At 39.1% G+C, this 24919-nt stretch overlaps 1 protein-coding gene across 5 annotated transcripts in view; it reads right to left on the reverse strand.

The window, feature by feature from the left end:
• Positions 1-24919, reverse strand: part of FBXW7 (F-box and WD repeat domain containing 7) — a 278287-nt gene that overhangs the window by 117500 nt on the left and 135868 nt on the right. For 3 of the 5 annotated variants that reach the window (XM_032771269.2, XM_075066325.1, XM_075066326.1), the window contains one exon: positions 21331-21897. In XM_032771269.2, coding sequence (XP_032627160.1) covers positions 21331-21828 — 498 coding nt within the window. In that variant the 5' untranslated portion in view covers positions 21829-21897. Of the gene's footprint in view, positions 1-19240; positions 19342-21330; positions 21898-24919 lie in introns of those variants that run through there. The other 2 variants (XM_075066328.1, XM_075066329.1) reach the window with 2 other exon arrangements.

The following is a 24919-nucleotide window of genomic DNA, read 5'->3' on the forward strand; positions in this document are numbered from 1 at the left end:
TCCTGATTGGTGGCAGCGAGATAAGATCCAAGCTGGTAATTAAGCTTGGAGGTTCATGCTAAGCACCCAGATTTTGGACGCTAAGGTCCAGATTTGGGACAGAGGCTTATTACAGCCCCACAGTGCTACACAAACACAAAAGAAAAGAATGTCGTTGGCCTGAAAATCTTACAATCTAATTTAAGCAATAAGTGGGTGAAAGAAGCAGAGGAAAATGGAAAGGGGTGGCTCTCCTAACACTGATAGGAATGTGTTATTTATACCAGCCACTAGATATGTGCATATGTGGGATAAGTTGAAAATTTGAGTTTTAGTGCTATAAAATTCTGGCAAATAAATGAAAGAAGCTTGATCTTCAAAGATCCCCCATTGACTTTCATTAAAATAAAAAAGGAACTTCTTTGAAAATCAGGTGACTTCTATTTATGTACATAAACACTGATTCTGATGCCTAACTTCAGGCACTTGTGTTTTGGTCTCAGTTTGTCATCAAATGCTATCCTGTTTTGGTTAGACCCTGTAAAACCACAAAGTTCCTGGACACAGCACTGAAGAGAATCTATTTTGAAATACAGATACATAATAAGCGACAGAACTTTGAACGACCTTTGGATTGAAGAAATAGGAAGTGGATCACTAATAGGGCTCTATAGAAAAAATGTATTTCCTTTGACTGAGTAAGTATTATTAAATGGGCTTACTCTTTCATCCTAACTGACCAAGAAGAATCTATTAAAAACAGGACAGTGACTATTTCTGAGAATAATGGATTTTGGCTTACCTGTACTAACAAGCAGCTTGAAATTTTACAGAATCCTCTGCTAGAGGTAAGTAACTTTAGCTACCCGGTTCTAAAATGTTAACTTTAAAAATTACTGAGAAAATAAAGAAAAACAAAAAAGTGAAGTATGTACTGATGTAGTGATTTTTATAAAGAGCTAAATTAATCATTTACAGATACAGGAAAGTTGAAAAACAAAACAAAACAAAACCACGCTTTTCCCAGAGTTCTTATCATTGGTGAACAGTTGCCCTCAAATGGATAAAATAGAGCATTGCAACATTGTAAAATACAACCTCACCAATTTTTTCTTTTTAAACACATACATACACCACCTCCCCTTTCCCTCTTTCCCATTTGCAATTTGGAGATATTTTGTTGTATACTTAGTGAGCTATAAGAGAATTCTGGAAAGCCTTAGATTTGTCTGACTGGACATTATACAGAAGTCTTATTTCTTGTCCACCACTCATTCATCTCCCTACAGATGTGCAAGAACCAGTCTTTTGACTTTGCTGAGAACAATTCCTGAGTGGAAACCAGCTTTCCATCAGCCAATCTACTAGTAAGGCTTCCGTACACTAGAAAGTTGTAATATTTTAAACTGATATAGATAATGTGGTACCACTCCCACAGTTACGTTGATATGAAGGTGCTTTATACCAGTATAGCTTGTTTCCATATAGGCAGGGAAACAGGTAAACTGCTCCCAGACTAGAGGAATGGTTAACACTCACCCACAACTGGCATAGTTATACTGTATAAAACCTGTGTGTAGGCCAAGGATAAGTAATGGAATGATCATATCAGCAGTCAAAAGAAAGTAAGTCTCTCTCCCAACACTTAAGGAAAACTATAAGAAAACAGAATAATGACCAGATAGATACTGAAAACCCTGAATTTTTAGATTTAAATTCTGCACATTTCACCTTTAATCATTATTATGAGACCACTACTGTTAGATCTTTGATGGGAAGCAGGGAGATCTTTTGTGTATGCTACTATGTTCTACATGAGCATATGTTCAAACAAAAATAAACGTTTCCATTTCCTAGTAACCAGTACTCAGTTTGTCAAAAGTAAATGAATGAATGTTCGATAATGTTAATTTTTTCCTTATTACGTCAAGGAAAATACAAATTATGGTAGTTATTCTTTCCACTTCGTGGTTAACTAATAGACAATTTTAAAGTTCATTCTATTTTATTCTTACATTCTTCTTGAATTTTGCCATCACTAGATGAATATACTAGATCATTTGTAACTGGGAAAGGACTCTATAAAAATTTAATTATTTTAAATCCACAGATCTTCTAGCTTTACTTTATTTCCCTTTCTTGTTTTTATAAACTATTTTAAAGCACTTGCCTTCATTCCTTCATTAAATATTTGATGAAGTATTTCAGATATGTAACATAAACCCAACTGCATCATCGTACATTTTACAAATATTCTAGAAATGTCTGGCCAATCTTTATTGGCTATATCATGATTTGTCTGATGATTAAGTTCAACTCTTCGGTCTGTTCAGGGTTCCACCAGCTGTTAAAAAGAACTCCTACAGTTGTTATCCAAGAATTCAATTGCTGATTACTTATTTATGCTGTGGTTGCACCGTAAAAGAAAACTAAAACAAGCTAAAACAGGTAGAAAGGTCATTCAAAACATTATAACAATGGGTTAAAAGGTCAAATCCCTAACATTTGAGGGAAGGAAATGTGAACTTAACAGGAAAAGAAGAATTAATATCCTGTAATATTAACTTTACACACCAAAAATTAAATTTTATGATTATGCTACTTTAATATTTAAACGATTTATATGATTTTCAATGAGAAACTACCTATGTATGCATTAAAGAGTCCCAAGACAATACTGAAAATCTTTAATAGGGCATATCAATGTTCATTAGGAAGGGCTACTAAAAAGTAGGGCTGTCAAGTGATTAAAAAAATTAATCGTGATTAATTGCGCTGTTAAACAATAATAGAATACCATTAATTTAAATATTTGTGGATGTTTTCTACATTATTAAATATATTGGTTTCAATTACAACACAGAATACAAAGTGTACAGTGCTCAATTTATATTAATTTTTTTACAAGTATTTGCACTGTAAAAAACAAAAGAAATAGTATTTTTCAATTCACTTAATACAAGTACCCTAGTGCAATCTCTTCATCGTGAAAGTTGAACTTACAAATGTAGAATTAGGTACAAAAAAAAAAAAACAGCATTCAAAATAAAACTATGATTTCCCCCACTCTTCTCATTATAAAATTCAACCCTAAAAAGGCCTTAAAAGGATGAAAATAACTAGTTAATGTCAGTCTCAATACATATTGTTCAGTAACTCTTTGGTGGTATAACCTTCTGTCCCGCCACCTTTCATTCAGACTAAAGAAATATTTCTTATATAAAATAAGACAATACAGGAAGGCCCTCACTTGCACAATTCCATCCATTTCTGGAGTTTAACCAATGCCAAAATGGAAGGCTGAACATGCAACTAGCATTAAATTTCCAGTTTATTAACATGTATAAAGAAAATAACTCATTTTGTTGCTAGAGCCCTTAAATACAAGACCACTACATTTTTCTTATTACAACTATAAAATACATATAAAACCTAACAAATGTAATATAACCAATTGTTACACTGGCATTCACATGAGTGAGGAATTAAGCTACATAATCCTTCTCAGCTGGTTAATAGCATACTGCAGAGGGGTGTGAGGCTATTAATAATAGCTCAAAACAAGCAAAGTAAAGAATGTCTGGGTTACAGAAAAAAGCAGGTAGCCCAAAAAAGGGCTGACATTCTGGGCTGTCCCAGGCTTTTACTACCTTCCCCTTGTTTATATTTTCATATAAACTCTTGCTTTCTTTCATTTGTTCAAGCCTCATTCATTCCTACAAAGTACAATAATGGTTACCTCTTAAGACTAAAATCTGCTTTTGAGTTAATTGGTAACACTTCAAGGAATCAAACAAGACATGTTACTAGGAGTTGCTTCTACAATTCTCCTCCTTACGCCTTATAAACTTTGACAGATTATGGATAGTTCAGGCTCCCCAGAGCACAAGAGTCCTGAGTGTACTTGATGGCTGATTTGTGTAACAGTAACAGCAGCTCTTTAAAAAGAAGTTTGGCCTTCATACTTTTGGACAAGTACTGCTGCCTGTGGTCAAAACTGATGTAGCAGGATGACAGCCCCAGACCAGTCTTTCAGAACAGCCTAATTTCTGATAAAGTCCAGATTTGAACAGAAGAAGAAGAATCACTCTCGGCTGGAACAATGAGTTTCAGACCCAAAAATCGAACACCTGAGACAGCTACCATTAAATTAATTAGCTGTATCACTTTATAGTTATTCCTTTCATCTTCAGGGTTACAGTTTACTCAGACTTTTTAATGAAGGTAAAATACTATATCCTTTTTTTAAAATTATATTTGACTGAAGGACAATTGGATAGCTCATGAAATTAGTAAGAGGGTATTCAGCATATGTCACCTCTGAGTAAATAGTTAACCATATTCAGGTCAGCAGGAACCAAAAGCAGCTTTCATCATAGGCACATTCTGTAGTCTAAGTGAAGTGAACTGGTCGTCTCAATCCAGTTCAAAATGTTAGTGCGATTAAGTCTCCTTCCAAAGGCTGGACTATATAGAAAAAAAAATAAGACACTGTTACTTCCTCACAGCTAACCGTATTACTACTTTACTTCAAGTGACAGTGGCTTTGTGTTGAAAATTATGGGTTTCAGTACTGCTGATAATCTATGGTGTGTCTATATCTATATCATCAAGTATTTGTAGCACTGTTCATTTTGGCAGAAAGAGACCATGGACTGAGTGGGCATGATAAAATTTAGTAAGTGTTAACAAAATGATATTTCCATGTCACAGATGAGAATAGCAGTCACTGATTCCAAAAACTGAACAACCCTATAATTCAGAACTTGCATGTTTAGTTTTATGTAAGACATGGCCAGGTAATGTAGTTTGGCTGAGGAAGTCACAGCTTTTGAAAAGCCAAGACCAAATATATGAGTTAAGTAAAGACAAGTGACATCTTACATAGGGAAAACGAACTGCTATACAGTCAGGTTTGGAAGTATTCAACATGGGTGGCAGATCTCTGAATTCCATCAGTAATCGTATCACTATAACTTCACGCTGTCACAAGCTCTTCCAGTGACCAACTGAAGAAACTTAAAGAGGAAGATGGGGGAGCAGAGAAGGAAGAAAGTGGAGACAAGGAAGGGTGGGTTTAATTACAACCATTTCCATCTAACCTTGAGAACTGGGAGTAAGAACAGCATCAATGCCTGATAGAAGTAAGTTCTGTGCTTTCCACCAGCAGATTCATGGAATGTATAGCTATTGCCCTTCCTGGGCTGGAGAACTAGTGGGACCCATGTGTGAGCCAGTCAATTTAAAAAGAACTAACAGCGTATTTAAAAAATATGCTGATATATATACACATACACACACACACACACACAGGTTTTTATATAAAGTCATATATAAACCAAATGTTACTATTTAGTAATCCATATACTAAATTATTTACATTACCAGGTTAGGATGAAGTACAAAAATGTTACAATGCTAAAATTAAAATTTTCACAAGTGATCAGGAAAACTACAATTTGTGAATTGTTTAAATTATCCACACAATTCGAGAAAAGATATTAACAACTGGATTAAGCATATATTTATCCAACAAACAAGAGGCTTTAATTCACACAGAGTAGTTACAAGATTTGTGAGGGGTAAAGTTTAATATTTCCCACACTCTCTGTATTTTGATGTACGGGTTGAGGTGGAGGTGAGGGGGGAAGGAAGCTAAACTTGCCCAATTGACTCAGTGGTTAAATGTTCACATGGGTTTTTGGTAGAAAACAAAAAAATTCACAACAGAATAAATCTATACAGAATATGTGACATCACAAACTATTCTGGCTTTATTGATCATTAATAGCCGCTGATATAAGTAACTTCAGGTACAGCTAGGGTGACCAGACATCCCAATAAAATCGGGACTGTCCCGATTTTGAGGAGTTTGTCCCGCGTCCTGACCAGAGTACCATCGTGATGCAATTTTGTTTCCTGGTCTTCAGCGGCAATTTGGCAGAGAGTCCTTCAGTCGCGGACGGTCTTTGGTGGTATTTTGGCGACGGGTGCTTCTGTCTTTGGCAGGAAGGTTTATTACCCGCCACCAAAATACTGCTGAAGATCGTCCGTGACTGACGGGCTCTCTGCCAAATTGCCACCGAACTCCCGGATGGATGAGTATAAAACACCCACTCCACTCCACCCCCTGGCGGTCCTAATATTTTCCCCTTAACATCTGGTTACCCTAGGTACAGCTCAGATACCATATATCCCCAAAGAGAAATAACTATGATATTAAATACAGAGTCAAAATGTTTCTTTCCTCTGTGATATGCATTAGCTACTTGTTATCCAGGTATTCCTCTGATTTACCTGGAATAGTTTTGCTTCCAAATATGCAGATTGCATGGCACAGAACTGAAAACTGATAGAAAATGTATATCAAAAGGAAAGCTGTACTATCCATAGTCAGGTTTAAAGAAATGTGAATATTACTACTTACTTACCATTTGTCACATGACAACATATATTGAGATAAACTGGAAAATAAATATTTCACAAAGATATAGATTTTTTTTACTATTACTTTACTGAAACTGACAACAGTAACAAATATGCCACCGGATAAAATATAGTCCTGATGTACCCATTCAACATAGCTTTGACCTTCAGGAACCACCAACCCCCCTGCAAGACAATTCCAAATGCAACAGTTTTGCAAGTATATGTTACCACTTCCATATAAGAAGCAAAGAGTTAACTTAATCACATTGATTATTGGTTTCATTCAATATAAGGATCTGTAAAACAATTATAACTACTAAAAACAAAGCTAACATTGAATGAATTGTTAGTGATTGTTGTTTTTTCATATAATGCAAACTCACCAGCAAAAATTTTACTTTCTTCACACTTCGACTGACCATTTGCACTGAGTTTCATAACAAGTAATGTCAATTTACACCAAGTCAGAAAAAGCAAAGCAGTTTTAAATCCACACTATGAGGGCAACATTCACTGATAAATACAGCTGTATCACTCCAGTCGAGAGATATTTGGGCTAATGATCACATCAGCCAACAGCACCTGCCACATAGCCAAGAACAACATAAGGAACAAATGGCATTTTTAAGTGGGGCAGAGCTCCCAAATGTATTTGTTAGATAAGCCATGTATCACTGTGTACTTCTTAAGCATACTGAAAATCTCAGACTCATTTTCATGATTTACATTTATGAATGTTATTACCATATATCTGTATAATTGATAGGTTTAAATAATCTCATTTGAAATGCTTTAAAAAAAAGGACAATTGACACACACAATACTGTTTGTATTCATTACAAGACACTGTTTCAGGTAATTAAGTTAAGATAAATTCGTATTTTAAGACCACTTTTATATCAGACTACTCTGCCATAGCAACCCAGGTGGTGGGGATACCTCTATTTTTAGGTTTCAATAGGGCTTCACATAGGCTCAGGGAATCAATGTAATGGAAGATTCTAATTATTGCCACCTTTTCAATAATATTCCCTTAAAAACTGGAGATTAGAAACAGTGACGATCTGTGAGATTCTGATTCAAGAGATGATTTATTAACAAAAGTTTAAGAGATGTTAGCATTTTGCCTTCTGGAAGAGGTATTGGCAGTCTCCCCACAAACAGACTAACAGATAAGCTAGAGGAAGAATCACACATGCCTGTCTTGAGTGAAACAATTTGCACAAGAAACCGTTGAGTGAGTCTGGCAGTGACGATCAGAGAAAAACAGAATACATGCATTTGAGATTCAGGCTTTGTCATCATAGCAAAAAAAGGTGTGGTTTTACAATATGTTAGCTATCTTGATGTAAACGCGTGCAGACGAGGCACTGTAGCTTTTATCTCGATGTAGCTAGTCAAAGTAAACTCCAAGAGCAGGATATAAAGTTAACCTCAACTAACTGCATGGAAGTAAAAACTGCAATATCTTGTCTAGTTCAGTGGTTTTCAAAGTTCAGGTAGCGACCTAGTACTAGGTCGCCAAACGCAAGGCACTGGGTTGCCTTACTCAGCACCGAAGGGCCTTGCTGGCTGGCCAATAAAAACTAGTAGTCCCTACCTGTTCTGACACTGCGCTGCGCCCCAGAAACTGTCAGTAGCAAGTCTGCCTTTTATTAGGCTTATCAGTTAACCTAGGGGTTCTCAAACTGGGGGTCAGAACCCCTCAGGGGGTCATGAGGTTATTACGTGAGCGTCAGCCTCCACTCCAAACTCCACTTTGCCTCCAGTATTTATAATGATGTTAAATATATTAAAAAGTGTTTTTAATTTATAAGGGGGGGGCTCTCACTCAGATGCTTGCTATGTGAAAGGGATCATCAGTACAAAAGTGTGAGAACTACTGGGTTAACTGATCTTAACCCATTAACCCCCGGCTGCTGGATGGCCCTGCCAGATCTGGCTCCAAGCTCCCGCCATACGCCAGCCTCCAGAACCCCAGCCCTTCCCCCCTTAATCAGTTAACCGTTTAAACGATATAATTTTAATCATTTAAACAGTTAACTTTTAAAATGACATTTACATCCCTGGACTTATATCGGCATAACTGGGGTGACACATCTGTGTAGACACTCCGTTACTTACATCGGCTGTTAGCTGTCTTGTTAGGCAGGAGCCGTGAAACTGACAAGAAAGTTGTGCAGCTAGAGCCCTGTTGTCCCCCCACCCCACTTCCCTAGAAAACTGGGCAGCTGGACCCTGCTCCTGGACCCCCAGCAGCTTCCTCCCTGCTCCGCTCCCTGCCCCCGGCCGGGAACATTGGCTATCTTGTCAATTACATGGCTGGAGAGGGGAGGGGCAACTTCCCTGGGAGCCTGTAGAGCAGCAGGGAGCTGGCAGTGGAGCTGAAAGACCAGGCTCTCAACTTCCTACTCAGGCCCTCATAGGTCAGTGGAAGCATTCCTGGTGAGGAAGACCACCACCAACTAAAGGAGGGTAGTGTCAACATGCAGCTTCACAGTAATTACTGCAGTAGCTGTAAGTCAACCTAATATTGGTTGACTTAGTTTCTAGTGTAGACACATCCTCAGTCACTTGTCATTCAACTTTCAAGCACTATCTCTGAAACCATAGAGAAAAGCAGTATGGGGACCACAAAAAGGTTAACAGAAAATAGCAGAGATTATAGAACAAATGACAATATTTCTTGTAACTGCACGTGACATTTTAATGTAACAGATATAATTAACAGCTAGAGATTTCAAACTTTTTCCTTCAGAGAGCTACTCAGTAGCTAAGTTCTTATGAATTACAGACTATTTCAGGCACGGATCACCGTAAGAGTTACCTGTCATTGAAAAAATCAGAATCCATGGCCCATGAGTCAATTAGCACTCTTCCTGCTCTGTTTATAGACTTGACAAGACTAGCAGAGCAACGATTAGTACAGGCCTAGCTCTACCTGTAAGAGGAACTGAAACATACCCCACACCTTTGAATGCAGAAGGGAGGAGCATATGCCCACCTCAGATAGTAGCAGGCAGGAGATGGGGTCGCTTCTTAGCCAGAGTCATCAACATATGAAACTTGCTCCCTGGGACCAATTCTTCTTAGCCTATAGAAACAGCTTTCTATCTCATCCCTAGCCACAGAAAGGGTACATAATCATAATTTTGGAGTTATTTCTTTAATGTGTGTGTGGAGAATCTAAAAATACCAACAAAATGTGCAGACAACTTGATAATCAGTAATCCTTTCATAAATATGTTAGTATTTAAAAAGCTACATTTTTGTGATTAGTTTACTGATTTTCCTAAAGACACAGACAACAGAAAGAACAAAAAGGTTAATTGTTTCCAAATAACGCATGCTTCACAGGTAGAATTACGGCATTATGAAATTTTACAACTTGTTAAAGTTGCAAGACCTAGAAATACAAACCTAGACAATACTAAAAAGACATAACATATTAGGATGGGGGTAACAGCAATGAAATAGGAGAAGACATACATGAATAGGGAGAGGAAGGAAAGAAGGGGTTGAGGGGAAAGGAGGGTTATGCGGAATAGAGGTCTGACATTCTTTGAGTCTTCTCAACTTTTTTTTATCAAAATGTATCTAGAAATGGGGTCCAAATTTCTTCAAATTCATGTAACTGTTCTCTGCAGGGGTAAGCTGTTATTTCTTTAGCTTCTAATTCTGACAGGCCTGAATACCACTGCTCTATTCTGGCCATAAGCCTACTCCATTTTTGTAAAATCATGCACTTAATGATCACTGAAGCCCTCAAGTACCAAAGTCTTTTTGGCGGAGTTAAACCCAGTTTAACAGGTTAATAACCTAGGATATAATTTTCGGCTGAGGTTTGGCTGCTGAAGCTGAGCACTATCTTAACTCATGTCCATTGTGTTCCAGGGCTGCCTGATGGTTGGACAGTCCCACAGAATATGCCTCAGGGTTTCTTTTTCTCTGTTACAGCACTAACAATCATCAGAGGATAAGGCCTTTATCTTGTGTAACCTCTATGGAACCCAGTACATTTTTAATACTTTTTTTTTGGTTGTATCAAGATTATCAAGAGAGCCACAGATATTTTTAATGTTACATAATATGCTTTTTTAAATTCCCTTCCCAGAGTTTCACAATGAATTCCAGGCTAATGAAATTCCTCTTCCTTAACCAAGTATGCATAGTGGAAAGGGACCTGGCAAGTTCATGAAACATTTCTAAGGTTCCAAGTAGTTCTGGGGCCTCTGGCAGTCCTAGGGCATTTGGATCAAATTGATATGTTAGAAAGTGTCGTAATGGTAAGTACTGCCACTAGGCTGAGGATGGCAGGTAATAATGTTGCTTCAGTGTTAAAAAAGGAGCAAAGCCCTCATCATGACTTACTGTGAACTCCATATGATGCATTTGGCTCAGCCAGGTCTTCCCAAAATATAGATTTGTTCCCAATATGAAAGTTTAGGTTGCCCCAAATAGATGCTTTTGCATGAGGGTGAGGATGAACTTGGGACCTTTTAGGTAGGATAGCCCAGACCCTTCACACAGCCATCACCGCAGGCACCTCACTTTTCTACACCAGACAAAAACACAAATGGAGGAGACCCACAGGGAAAACTGAATGTCTTAATTTGATTTACATCCATGTGATGTAAGGATGTTAGCACGGTGGAACCAGTTAGGTATCTGTGATATGATAGAAGCATAACAGTAATTTAATGACAGCTGCACAGCTAAAACAGAATTATTTGAAATTTTAGCAACTAATCTATATACTGTATGAATGAGGAAAGTAATAAACATTCTATATTTTGACTGGAATTAACCTTCAAGTATGCACTAAATTACACTCCAATACAAAATAAAAAACAAAGTCCTACACCTAACAGTCAGGATTATTCTAAACAATACAAGGCTTTAATTATATACCTACTTTAAAACTCAGTTTTTCTTCTAATATTATGTAAGAGTTATCCAGAAATAATTTAACAGTTATGACTACTTAAAAGTAAGTCTGACTTGCAGTTATAAAAATCACTGAACACAACTTTGATGTGTAAACAAATCAGTTTTTATTGAATATTATTAGTGTGCTCAGTTCTGTATATAGAGGAAGATCTGTTTGTTGCCCCAAGATACTTACCATTTGCCACTATATTCTATACCAGCCAAAAAGTAAAGACGCCTTATACTGGAAATCAAAATAGAAGTTTAATATTTGTTTGCATTAAAAGAGGGAAAAGAAGTGCATTAATCAGACCAGTGATACGGAAGAGGTATTTAGAAGAACAGACCATATCACCAATGACTTTCATAGCCAGATTTAAGCAATTCTTAACACCTTTCCTTTTTGACAAACCTTCATTTGGTTTACTCAGTTAAGAGTCTGGTTACATCATTGACACAACTTTTGGAAGTCTCAGAAACTAAAGAGATGAAGAATCAACTGATCTCTATTTCCTGTGGGTTGGTCACTACCAAAAAAATTAACAAGTAAAAAGTGAATTGCTCATTTTTATTTATTTTTATACTAAGTATTCACTTCACTTTGTACTTCTTGTACTCCAGGAAGAAAAAGATACACATTAAAGTCCTAATACACGAGCCATCTGGAAAATGCTTCAAGCTTAGCACACTTAAAAGAAATGCAGGGATAGGTTTCTTTATGTTGGAAAACACCCTTCTGCAGAGATTAAAACCAAAAGCAGTGTTGTGTATGACAAACATTTATTTATGGGTTAAAAATTGTACTTTTAATTGTTAGCAGCAATGCAGAGGAAAACCCATTTATCAAGACACATTGAACAGCTTCCAGCAGAATGCACAGTCAATAAAGCATCTGATTGTGCCCTCTGGTGTTCAAAAGCATAAAAAATAGAAAGTGATGTTAAAATAATATACACATACTGCAAACATTTAAGGAGTTGGTTTCCTTGATTATGTCTACTTCTTGTACATAAAGAACCAATTTCTCAAGGATCATTATTTCTGTAATGAATCCTTGATTCCCCATCTCTCCACAAAGATTTTAGTTTTCCCTTTTGATTTTCTACCAATATCTGGAGTGTCACACAACAGATCCCACATACACCCACACTACTTTTCACTACAACAGATGACTAATTTTTTCTCTCATTATAAAAAGAATTCTATCCATCCACAAAAATCCTGCAAAAGTACTGAAAATAACTCAGTAAGAATTTCACATCAGCATAGCAGATGCTTAATTTCATTTACAAGCTTTCTGTATCATCTTGAAACAAACAGTCTCTCCACTATAGGATCATTTTGTCTGACCGGCAAATACAACCTACAGGTATGTCTACACTACGGGATTATTCCTGTTGTACATAAACCGGTTTTGTAAAACAGACTGTATAAAGTTGAGTGCATGCGGCCACACTGAGCACATTAATTCGGCAGTGTGCGTCCATGGTCTGAGGCTAGCGTCGATTTCCGGAGCGTTGAACTGTGGGTAGCTATTCTGTAGCTATCCCATAGTTACCGCAGTCTCTTCCGCCCTTGAAATTCTGGGTTGAGATCCCAGTGCTTGATGGGGCAAAAAATAATTGTCGCGGGTGGTTCTGGGTAAGTGTCATCACTCATTCCTTCCTCCAGGAAAACAGCGGCAGACAATCATTTTGCGCCCTTTTTCCCCTAGATTGCCCTGGCAGACGCCATAGCACGGCAACCATGGAGCCCGTTCAGCTTTTTTTTTTTTTGTTTTTTTACTGTCACCGTACGTGACTGGATGCCGCTAACAGAGGCCGTTACTGCAGCAGCATTCATTGCTTTTGCACGATAGCAGAGAACGGTTATCAGTCGTTCTGTACTGTCTGCTCCATTGTAAATTGGCAGTAAGATGACAGTTATCTGTCGTTCCTGTACTGTCTGCTGCTATCATGGATGCCCCTGGCTGAGTTCGGCCGCGGCGCAAAGGCAAACTGAAAATGACTCCCTGAGTCAATCCCTCCTTTAGGTTTCTAAAAATAGAGTCAGTCCTGCATAGAATATGGAGCAAGTGTACTAGAGAACCAGTGTATCAGAGAGCACAGGGCTCTGTGTCAATCCGCAGAAATGTATGAGCTGCATGCCATTCACAGGGGGTAACCCTGCAACAACTCCACCCGTTGCTTCCCTCCTCCCCAACCTTCTGGGCTACCGTGGCAGTGTCCCCCCCATTTGTGTCATGAAGTTATAAAGAATGCAGGAATAAGAACTGACTTATTAGTGAATACATGAGGGGGAGGCAGCTCCCGCTGCTATGACAGTCCAGGCAGAACATTAAGCTGTGTGGGAGAGGGAGCCCATCCATCCCGCTGCTATGACAGTCCAGGCAGGAATTAAGCGGTGCGGGGGAGAGGAGCCCAGCATCCGTGCTATGATAGTCCAGGCAGTACAGAATCTTTCTTTACATAGGAAGGGAGGGGGCTGATGGAGCTCAGCCCCCAGTTGCTATGATGAGGACGGTTACCAGCCGTTCTATACCATCTACTGGGAATGACCGGGAATTGTTCTATTTTTACCCAGGCGTCCCCGGCCAGCCTCACCTGATGCCAGCCAGGAGCATGCACGGGCTGATGACAAGGATGGCTAGCAGTCCTACTGCACCATCTGCCACGCAGGAGGGAGAGGAGGCGATACTGCTCTTACTGCCGCACGCATGCGCTCTACAGCAGCATTCAGTAGATACATAGAGTGAATTGAAAGAAGTCACGAAACATTTCTTTGCCCTTTTCTTCACGAGTGGTGGTGGGGGGCAGGGAGTAAATTGTCGGAGCTATACCCTGAACCACGCCGGAAATGTGTTTGAAGCCTATAGGCATTGGGAGCTCAGCCAAGAACGAAATATTTTTCGAGACTGCTGTGGACTGTGGATGCTGGAGTCTCAGTACGCCCTCTCTCTCCTCCTCATGAGCGTCTATTTGATTCTTGGCTTTCAGTTACGCTTGTTTCACACAGCACTGTGTAGCCTGGAGATTTTTCAAAGGCTTTCTCTTCATCTTCTGGTAACCAGAGCTCGAATAGAACAGATTTGGTCTCCACATACAGCGATCAGAGCCAGTACCCCCGTCGGTCCACGCTGAGCTCTTTTGGATTTGGGACTGCATCACCCCGCTGCTGATTAGAGCTCCACGCTGGGCAAGGGATGAAATTCAAAAGTTTCGCCCGGGTTTTTCCTGTATTACCTGGCACGGCATCCAAGTCAGATTGCTGTCCAGGCCGGTCCAGTGGTGCCACTGTGGGATACTGCCCAGAGGCCAAATACGTCGATTGCGGCCACACTAACCCAATCCGATATGGTATAAATACTGATTTTAGCACTACCTCCTCTGTCGGGGAGGAGTCGAAACCGCGGGCTTTAAGAGGCCCTTTATATCGATATAAAGGGCCTCGTAGTGTGGACGGGTACAGCGTTAAATTGGTTTAACGCTGCTAAAATCAGTTTAAACGCATAGTGTAGACCAGGCCTAGGTCTCCATAGGCTTGAGTCTCTTTAGGGCTAAATGAAATCTTTGCAAGCCTTGTTCAAAGTTCCTAAGGCAGCTATTTAAACTCTGAGGGCTGGGAGGTGATCCTCAGCTGGTGCAAATTATCACAGCTCCATTCAAGTCACTAGTGCTACAATTTACACCAGCTGAAAATCTGCCTGAGATTATTTAAAACTCCATCCTATTAACCTCTAGTCAGATTAAGTCTGGCTATTTCAACTGCAGGAGTCCATAACTGTAGGGACCTCAATGTTTTCCTGAACGAAATCTCTAGAAGAATAGAAATCTCTGGTGCCAATTTGGACAATGAATTTCTGTCTGGTCTTCTAAAAACAAAGGAAGAGGAGAGAGCGCACACTCACCCATTTGCCAAATACTCTGATCTTGGTGTCTGGGACAATATATGTAGGTTGGCATTAAACAAACAAAAAAACAGTTTAATCTGAGGCTGATCCCACCACAGAAAAGTCAACATTTGGTAGCAGAGTCATTCTACTGAAGAACTACATACATCTGGCTGAGTTAATTCTCCAAGAGAACACTGACCAGAAAACTGCTTGAATAATGGAAGATCAGAATGCACTTTTAACTCCACACAGGGGATGGAGAAGCCAAAATGGATGTATCTGGGATTTGCTGGGTTAGATTGATAGCGTACACGCTTATTTGAGCATATCCTTTAGATTCACAAAATACACACACACACACACACACTCTAAAAGTTTTCTGGTATCTTCATGGAGAGTTTCCATCTTGTCCCTCTAGAATTTAAGGAAAAAACAGGTTCAAGGAGTAACCAAGGTAGAGAAGCCTTGGACATCAATAACTCATTAGAAAGAACATACCCACTGATTTATGTCCTGACAAGCTACCTTAGAACTCAGAATCTGGATATACTCCCACAGTAGGACTCAATGTGTCTAACAGGAGTGGCCAACCTGTGGCTCTGGAGCCACATATGGCTCTTCAGAAGTTAACATGCGGCTCCTTGTATAGGCCCCGACTCTGGGGCTGGAGTTACAGGCGCCAACTTTCCAATGTGCCGGGGGTACTCACTGTTCAACCCCTGGCTCCGCCACAGGCCTTGCCCCCACTCCACCCTTCCCTCCCATGAGCCTGCCATGCCTCGCTCCTCCCCCGTCCCATCCAGAGCCTCCTGCACGCCACAAACCAGCTGATCAGGAGGTGCAGGGAAGGATGGGGAGATGCTGAGCAGCGGGGCTGTCTGTGGGCAGGAGGCGCTGGGAGCAGGGTGGGAGAGCTGACATATTACTGTGGCTCTTTGGCAATGTACAATGGTAAATTCTGGCTCCTTCTCAGGTTGGCCACCCCGGTCTATAAAAATAGCAATCCATTCCCTGAACTTTGTTTTTGCATGTGATAGAAACATCTTGACCACTGTAATAATGAAACAAACCCTCAACTATATTTAATTTCTGGAAGGAAGTCAAAGTGTTCTTCATGGTTGCTGACTCACCTATATCCCCATATTCTTGAATCCTTTCCGTTGTAGACCTGGCTTCTGATTTTTAGGAGTTCACATTAGCCTGTTATCCAAGAACAGGTGCAGACATACACCTTTCTGTTCAAGTGCTGCAGTTAGGATCCCCATTAGCCACCCTCATGTGAAAACCTCAATACTGTGGAAACTCAGGCACATTTTGGTGAGAAGGAAGACCAGGAATGTTGAAATAAGCATCTGATGATCTGCCAAGCCTATGAACAACTCTCCCAGGAAAACTTCCAGCAAGCCAAACCACGAAACTGTTGTTATGTGAAAACAAGGTCTTGACAAGAGCTTGATCATTTCTTCAATATCCAGTAGTAGAGGACAGCTTCCTGTCACTTGAGTCTATGGGATAGGTTTTCATTTTGTAAAAGGCAGGGAGAGAAAAAACAACCGCTTGCTGTCTAAACAATTCCCCAGCTCTCTGAAGGCTTATCTACTTGGATTTCAAAATTTGAGTACTTTTGCATCCTACAGGATGGGGAAGAACAGCCAACAATGCTATTTGGAACTCTATCCCTGCAAAAGAACAGCGTTGGGCAAAATCTCCACTTGCATGGGCATGTGAGAAATGGCTACTGAAGTTCCATTTGGAAAAGAGGACACTGGTGTGAAAAGAAATAAAATGACACCAAAATTCAAGCTGATATCTGCCTTCAAAGGAAGGGTATGCCCCTCAATGTAGAGAGGCTGCCATTCACCTGCCTCCCTCTCAACCACCTGAGAACAATTTTCTGTGGCTCAAGAACCAAACCTTGTGCCAGGAACCTTAATTCACTGCACTACTGAACTCAAACAGGAGTCTTAAAGTGTGGTCACTGTACTGTCACAGTCATCCTGTGATGATGTTTTCTCAGGAGTGGGAACAGACAGAGAAACTACACGTCTTGCTCACTGGACCTGCCTTGGGGGCTGTTTGTAGAGACCCACATTTCCCCCAACGCTTCCTACCTTTGGCATAAGGGAGTTTATTTTTTGTTTTCCCTCATGGAGATTTGAGACAATATTTGGTAGAATTAGGCTGATTGGTCTCAGCTGTCTGAACAGTCAATTTTTTTTCACAACATGGATCACATTAAGTGCATGTATGAAGAATCAATTTCCCTCCCATTCACAATCATATAGACCACCTCCTTTACTCACTGCAATTTTACAACATCCCTGTGAAACTACAGCAATTGCTTATATGGAAGAGTAATATTAGGAGCAAGCATAACTAGACATTAGCTGTCAAGCATAACTAGGATACATTATATCTTTACGTGGAAATCTTGAGGTAGCTTCGCTTAAAGTCACAGGATCCCGCAAGACAAGAAACAAAACAAAACAAAACAAAATAAAACAAAAAAAATCAGGTTAGAGACTTCACTCAGCAGTTTAAGTTAAAATAAAGAGAACAGAAATTGAAAGGATTTAAAAATGAGGTATGACAGTTAACATGAGCTGAACAATACTGGTATTAGTATATTGGTAGTAGTATATTGGGTGCTACTTGTTAGCTTTGTAGAAAAAAAAAAACATTGCACATGTTGCCTACACTGCTACAGAAGACAGGACCAACCTAGTAGTTGTTCTGGATTAGCGGATGTATGCTCCTGAGATTAGCTGTAATAAACTGCATTCATAATCAAACAGATGCCATAATTAGTATCATGAAATATAAGTGTTACTTCACATGTTTTCTGATATACATAGGAAGGAAAGAGTTCTACAATAGTACAATAGCCTTAAGACTTAAAAAAAGAAAAAAAAAAAAAAAAAAAAAAAAGCTCCCTGGGGCCAGCAATTAGTGGTAGTTAGTAGAGTACGACCAGACATACTTTTAAATGAACTTCTGGACAAAGGAGGTAATGAATCTTTTAAATGCTGGAATATTAACAGAAATTCTCTGCTGTATTACCAATGGCACAATGAGAAAGCTTACCACTCCAGTACAGATTTTAAAAAAAAATAAAAATCCCATTACTGCAAAACCAAAACCGAATATACTTTTTAAGTTTCACCTAAAAAGAGAAAAAAACTTACAGCTGATTCTTAGACAGTATGCAGCAGATTCCACACACTGTTTGTATGGAAGGTGGTGGTACAAAACAAGTTAAATTAATGTACAGATCCAAATAAGGGGCTAGGTAATCTGACCTGAAGCAGTAAGTAATCAGACTCTAATAAGCCCAGAAAAGCATATGTGAAGATGCAAAAATATATCATTTTAACATTTTTTGAGACTATTTGGATGAAAAAGTCAACTGACTGGAACAGTATTCTTTTCACATGATATACCATTTGATTTCAATTTACAATAGCCAGAGCTGGAAATCACACTTATTAGTGTTAATAAGAGTCCACAAAAACTGTGCTTGTCTCGAAAATGTTATTATATATAAACATGTCAATTTTTTTAGTATTCGGTAACCCTGCTTCAGATAGTAATTTTTCATGTTTCATCATCAACTGAGTGTGATGCAACATTTTCCTTTTTGCAGGTTTTCTGCAGTGTTTCTTTGCACAGAAGATGTTTGTATTTTTAAACTTAGATGATTTAAAAACAGGTTAGTCAAAATGAATTTTTCTTGTTGTGCTGTTCTAGTCTTAGTAATGGAATCAAAATGAAAAGTGGCTATCAGACAATACAGAAAAAATCCTAACTATGCAAGCTTTCCAAATACCAGAATCTTATTTACATCAAATGTGCCTTGTTTAAAACATAATAAAAATTGTATTCATTATGAAAAAAATGAAAAAGAGGTAAAAGTAAAGACCATTAACCACTATCTCTTGCTCTGTGTGCATGCATATATATTGATTATTATTGTTTACATAGTTGTATTACAAATTCTGAACTTACTGATCCAGCAAGTTTAAATGTTTTTCGGGTGGAAGGATACTGTATGTTCAGCACAGAGTTCAAAATGCTTGAGTATAGGTGGTTATGTCATTCCTCATCACACTACGCTGGTTGAGAAAAAAGCATCACAGCAGAAGAATTAGTGGTTATAAGACTAACAGAGCCAAGAAAATCTGACAAAACTTGGCAGTGATATGCTAGTGTTTCCATTACGACATCTTTTTAAATGGAATTTCTTCAGAGATATATGATTCAACATTTAGGACAGCTAACAATGTACATGTAAAATTCCATTATTTCCTTTAAAAAAAAAAAAAAAAAAAAACAACCTAGAAAGATCCTTATAACAACTTCTGAAATCAAGCATCTCAATCAACACAACAGATAAAAACTTAAACATATGGAAGATTTAGATTCTAACTACCAATACCTGAAACGTACTACTGCACATTTGGAAAACCAAAGGTGTCCATATGTCCGTACAAGTGTAGTTGCATAGATTCTGGTACAGTATTTCTATCAATACGCTTGTATTGATGCATTTGACATTAAAATAGGGTCATCACCTTGAAATTAAGTAGTGGATTTGAGGAAACACTGACAAATTAATAATTTTCAAGATAATAAACAATGTTTAAAATTCAGTTTTCTGACAATGTACCCTTTAAATAATACATATAATTATTTTATTTTATTTTATTTATTTATTGAGGGAGTAAAAGGAGTTTCCCTTCCTGCTGTTGAAGTTTAGAAGAATCTGTTGGGCAGACCCAGGAGCAACACCATTCATGGTTATGGCCATTCTCCTCCAATCTCCCTCTCTATCCACATTACTGTTTGTGGCTGTTTTAAGTTTACTTTTGCTGCTGTTAAAATTAGTAAACTCCCTTTTGAAAAGCCTGGGAAATGGCTTGCACCACCACCAAACAGTGAAACTGATAACACAAAATCTTTTACAAGCAAAGATCATCATCTTTTAAAACTTTTTCAGTCTTTCAATAATCTGAGGGCTAGTCTATAAAGGGATCTAGTCCACAGCAAGGCTGGGTGTGAATCTCCAATGCATCAACCTGCTGTGCACTAAGCAGCCATGTGGATCCTGTTCCTGAGTGCACTCTGATCTACTGCTATTCGACTTTCATCCTAAGGAAATTTTAGTGCATGGCAACAAAGTCCATGCGGCCACTTAGTGTACGGCAGGTTGATGAACTGTAGATTCATACCCAGGCTTGCTGCACACTAAGTCTCATGTACAGAAAAGCCCACAGAGGCTACAGGTAAATTCAACATTTTCAGACAGAAGAATGATTGTTTTTAAAATCGACAATGACTCTTTAAATTATTAAATGTGATTTCTTTATTCTTCACAAACCCCACAGTGCCATATGATGGTTTTGTACTTGAACTACTATTTTCTCACCTATACTTAGCCAAGGATGTCACTTGAAGCTATCTAGGATGAGGAGTTGAACATTCTCCCATCTCCTGTCTCTAATTCAAAGTGCATATGTCCAATCCCTTAGAACGATGCCTTTTGATAAAAGAAGCTCCCATGCTTCCTTTGAGAAGGAAAATGTCACAAATGGTTCCTGAGTGCATTTTCGGGAGATTGTACGATTATGATATGAAAGAAGTTAAGAATGCCGTTCTAACGAATATATAAAGCTTTGTTTCTGAAGGATAGTTAAGTGATGGAACAGATTATCAAGGATGGTTGTGGAATCATCATCACTGGAAGTTTCAAAGAACAAATTAGACAAGCCTTTCCGGGATAGTCTAGGTATACTTAATCCTGCCTTAGAATGGGGGATGGACTATATGACCTCTTGAGCTCCCTTCCAGACTTCTATTTCTATCAGTCTATGAACAGCTTTATTTATTTATATAAAATGTGTGTAAAGAGTTTGATTATTAATAGGTGAGACTTAGTATATTATGTTAAGAATCAATGTATTCCCAAAAGTGTATTGTTCTAGCAGATAACATACTCAAATCAGTAAAAGATTTCAGAGTAAATTAGATGTGCAATTTATTTTCTAATCCTGAGTAACCAACACCTTAAGTACAAAACAGAAAAATTAAATTAAGTTGCTCACCTTTGTCTTTATGTAGAATTGAGATGACTGGTGTATGGGCAAATCCATGATACTATTTGAATTTGTGACACTGTTAGTGTGTTCATCTTCTCTGCTGCTGTCATCAGACTGATCGAAATCATCACTCTCCTGGTCCATTTCCTCCTCTTCTTCCACCTCCTCCTCTTGTTCAGCACCATGTTCTTCCTCCTCCTCCTCCTCCTCCTCCTCATGGTTACCACTGGATTCTTCATCCACTGCAATAAGCCTATTGTTGTTTTCTTCTAACTGTTCTTGCTGGGATTCAATTCTGTCACCAAGTCCAGACTCTGCTCCACCTATTTCCCCATTCCTTGCAATGTGCTCCTCCTCTTGTTGTCGTAACTGCTGCTGCTGCTGCTCCTCCTCCACAACCCGATTCATCTGCTCCTCATCTACTTGGCTTGAGGAAGCATTACCTCGAAGAGACGCTCCAGTTCGTCGCCTCTTGCTGCCCACAGACAGCAGTTCCTGATTCATTTCCAAAAGCCAGCTTGCTACTTCTTGGACCTTGGCTAGACTATCTGATGATGCAAATGCTTTCACATTCTAAGGAGACAAAGAAAATTTGGAGAATGATTAAAAAATGTTTAATTTTATTAAATCATTTTTTTATTTATTATATAATTGGCTTATTTCTGACATTTTAAAATTTCAACTAGAATTAGCAACAGATAATTTATATGTGAACAAAAAAACCTGTCAGTAGCACAGTGCAACAACATTCTAAAAAGACGACAACTGTACATCAGGAAAAAGTTCAGTTGGGTTGTTAAATATGGCATTGCAGGCAGCATCATAATATTGGTAGCAAGGCAAAGAAGTGTTTTTGCTGACATTAAAAAAATTCAGCCTCAGGCAAACACTTGGAAAGGAGAATTTTAGCCCAAGGCAGTCAAGTTTGGCACAGTTGCAAGCAACCAAAACAAGAGTCTTATAATGGAAAGTGTTTGGCAACCTTAACCATAGGTCTTATCATTTGAGCTACCTATCAACTACATAGCTATCTCATCTAAGGGTATGGCTACACTTGGAATTTCAAAGCGCTGCCGCGGCAGCGCTTTGAAGTGTGAGTGTGGTCAGAGCGGCAGCGCTGGGAGAGAGCTCTCCCAGCGCTGCACGTAAACCACATGCTTTACGGATGTAGCGTGCAGTGCTGGGAGCAGCGCTCCCAGCGCTGCCGCCCTGATTACACTGACGCTTTACAGCGCTGCATCTTGCAGCGCTCAGGGGAGTGTTTTTTCACACCCCTGAGCGCGAAAGTTGCAGCGCTGTAAAGTGTGAGTGTAGCCAAGCCCTAAGACACATTTTCCACATCTAAAGTCACTCATGGAGCTTTTTTACAACACCCATTAATGATCTCACTAGCAACATACAACAGTAACACCATCTTCCTACCCATATTCTGTATCACCCTGTTTATACATCTAATAATCATATTAACCCTTTTAGTGACACCACAATGGGAACTCATGTTCCATTGGTTATCTAGTATTATCCCATAGTCACTGCTTTCCAAGACACTACTATGTAGTCTTTGTTTTTCTTATGTATGATCTTGTATTTTGCTGTAGTTCCCACACACAAAAAGAGCAGCTGGATTGTCCAGTACACAAAGCCATCCAGTTCATTCTATAACATACATTACCATTTACCACTCTGACCCTTGTGTAATATTTTTTCCCTTGAAAACTGATTTTAAAAAATTGAACGAAGTTGGGCAGGGAACAGATCCTTGAAGGATCCCACTAAAAACATGCACACTTGTGGTGTACTCCATTAACACTGCCATATTATTATTTTTATTATGCTAGTAACAACAGAACCAGGTCGAGGAGGATAGAGTACTCGTTCTGACCTTTGGCTTAGAAGAGGTAAAGACATTGGCAAGAGCAATTTCAGTGGAGTGCCAGGGGCACAAGCCAGATCATACAGAGTCTATAGTCTATAGTCATACAGAGTCTATAGTACACAGCATATTTGATGATCTTAGAGATTAAAAGAAAAAGAGAAATAGGGTGGTAGTTGGAGAGAGAGGGTTGTTTTTTTTTTGCTGTCTTTTTCTTTATTTTTTAAGATAGGAGAGACCACGTTTGGACTGTGAAGGAAAGAGACGGGAGAGTAAGAACTTGGGAAGAGTAAGGTGGAGATGAGAGTACACACAAGGGAGATCAGGTCACTGTGAAAAGAGGAGATAAAGGAGGGAGGTAGATGAGAAACTCCAGTCTCTATGACAGGAGAGATGGAGAAAGTGTTAGAAGAGGAAAAAGAAGGCAAATCAAGGGGAGACAAAAGATCACATCATACTTTGTCAAATTTCTCTTAGAATAAGTCAGCAAGATCTTGTGCAGAAAGAGAAGTGGAGGCAGAAGAAGGGGAGAATTTGAGGAGTGAATCAGGTGACAAATAGGCGGCTGGGACCGAGGACATGGGATTCAATTAAGATGGAGAAGCAGAGTTGTTTAGCTAGGATGATAGCAGAACAGAAGTAGGAGAGAACCAATTTGTAGTGGAGGAAATCAGTCTGATCAGAGGATTTCTGCTAGATATGCTACACAGTTCAAGAGTAGGAACAGAGGAATTAGATTTTGGGAGTGACCCAGGGTTGGAGGTTAGCAGAGCTGTACCTTCTAATGGGAGAGAGTAGCAAAAAAGTCAAGAGCGAAGGAGAGTGAAGAACTGAATCAACAATTGTATCAATGGAAGTAAGGACAAAGAGGAGAGAGCTGAGAGCAGATAAGAAGTCTGCAACACTGATGGACTAGAAGTCACAGAAATGCAGAGTCAGAGGGCTGAGAGACAATGCTGAAAAAGACATGGGGGAACTCAGCAACAGCGAGATGAGAGAGAGAGAGATGGGTGCTTGGTGAAGACCAAGTCAAGTGAATGGCCCTTTTGGCAAGTGAGAGTTGCAGGACGAATGAAGAGTTGAGCAAGAGGAAACATGCAGCTAAGAGGCCAGAGATGGATCATCATTATGGAAGCTGAAGTCACAGAGGATGAGAGTCGTAGACCGCAAGGAGAGGAAGGCTGATGATGAGGATCTGGGTGGATGGTAGATGACACAATATGGAGGGGAAGAGGAGAGAAAAGTCTGAGATAGTGCAGTTCAAAAGAAGAAAGCGCTGTAAGGGGAAGAAGAATCAAGTGATGAAGAAACCCACCACATCCTTAGGTATTTACAGATAATTTGGTGTTTAAAGTACAATAGACATACAAGTAAGATGACAAGGTGTTTGCAAAAGAGTTTATTTGTTCAGAAATTGTGGGCATTTGAATTGACAGGGGCTTCAGGTACCTCAGTTAACATACAACTGTATTTCTGTTTAAGCCAAGATGTGTGCTTTGTTTGTTATGGTGCTGCACAGTTAGACAGAATGTTTCCCTGCACCACTCAAAAAATGACACTCTAAACCAGGAGTTGGCAACCTTTCGGAAGTGGTGTGTCGAGTCTTCAATTATTCACTCTAATTTAAGGTTTCACATGCCAGTAATACCTTTTAACGTTTTTAGAAGGTCTCTTTCTATAAGTCTATAATATATAACTAAACTATTGCTGTCTGTAAAGTAA

Source organism: Chelonoidis abingdonii, chromosome 5, assembly GCF_003597395.2.
Source record: "Chelonoidis abingdonii isolate Lonesome George chromosome 5, CheloAbing_2.0, whole genome shotgun sequence".
NCBI classification, from domain to species: domain Eukaryota; kingdom Metazoa; phylum Chordata; order Testudines; family Testudinidae; genus Chelonoidis; species Chelonoidis abingdonii.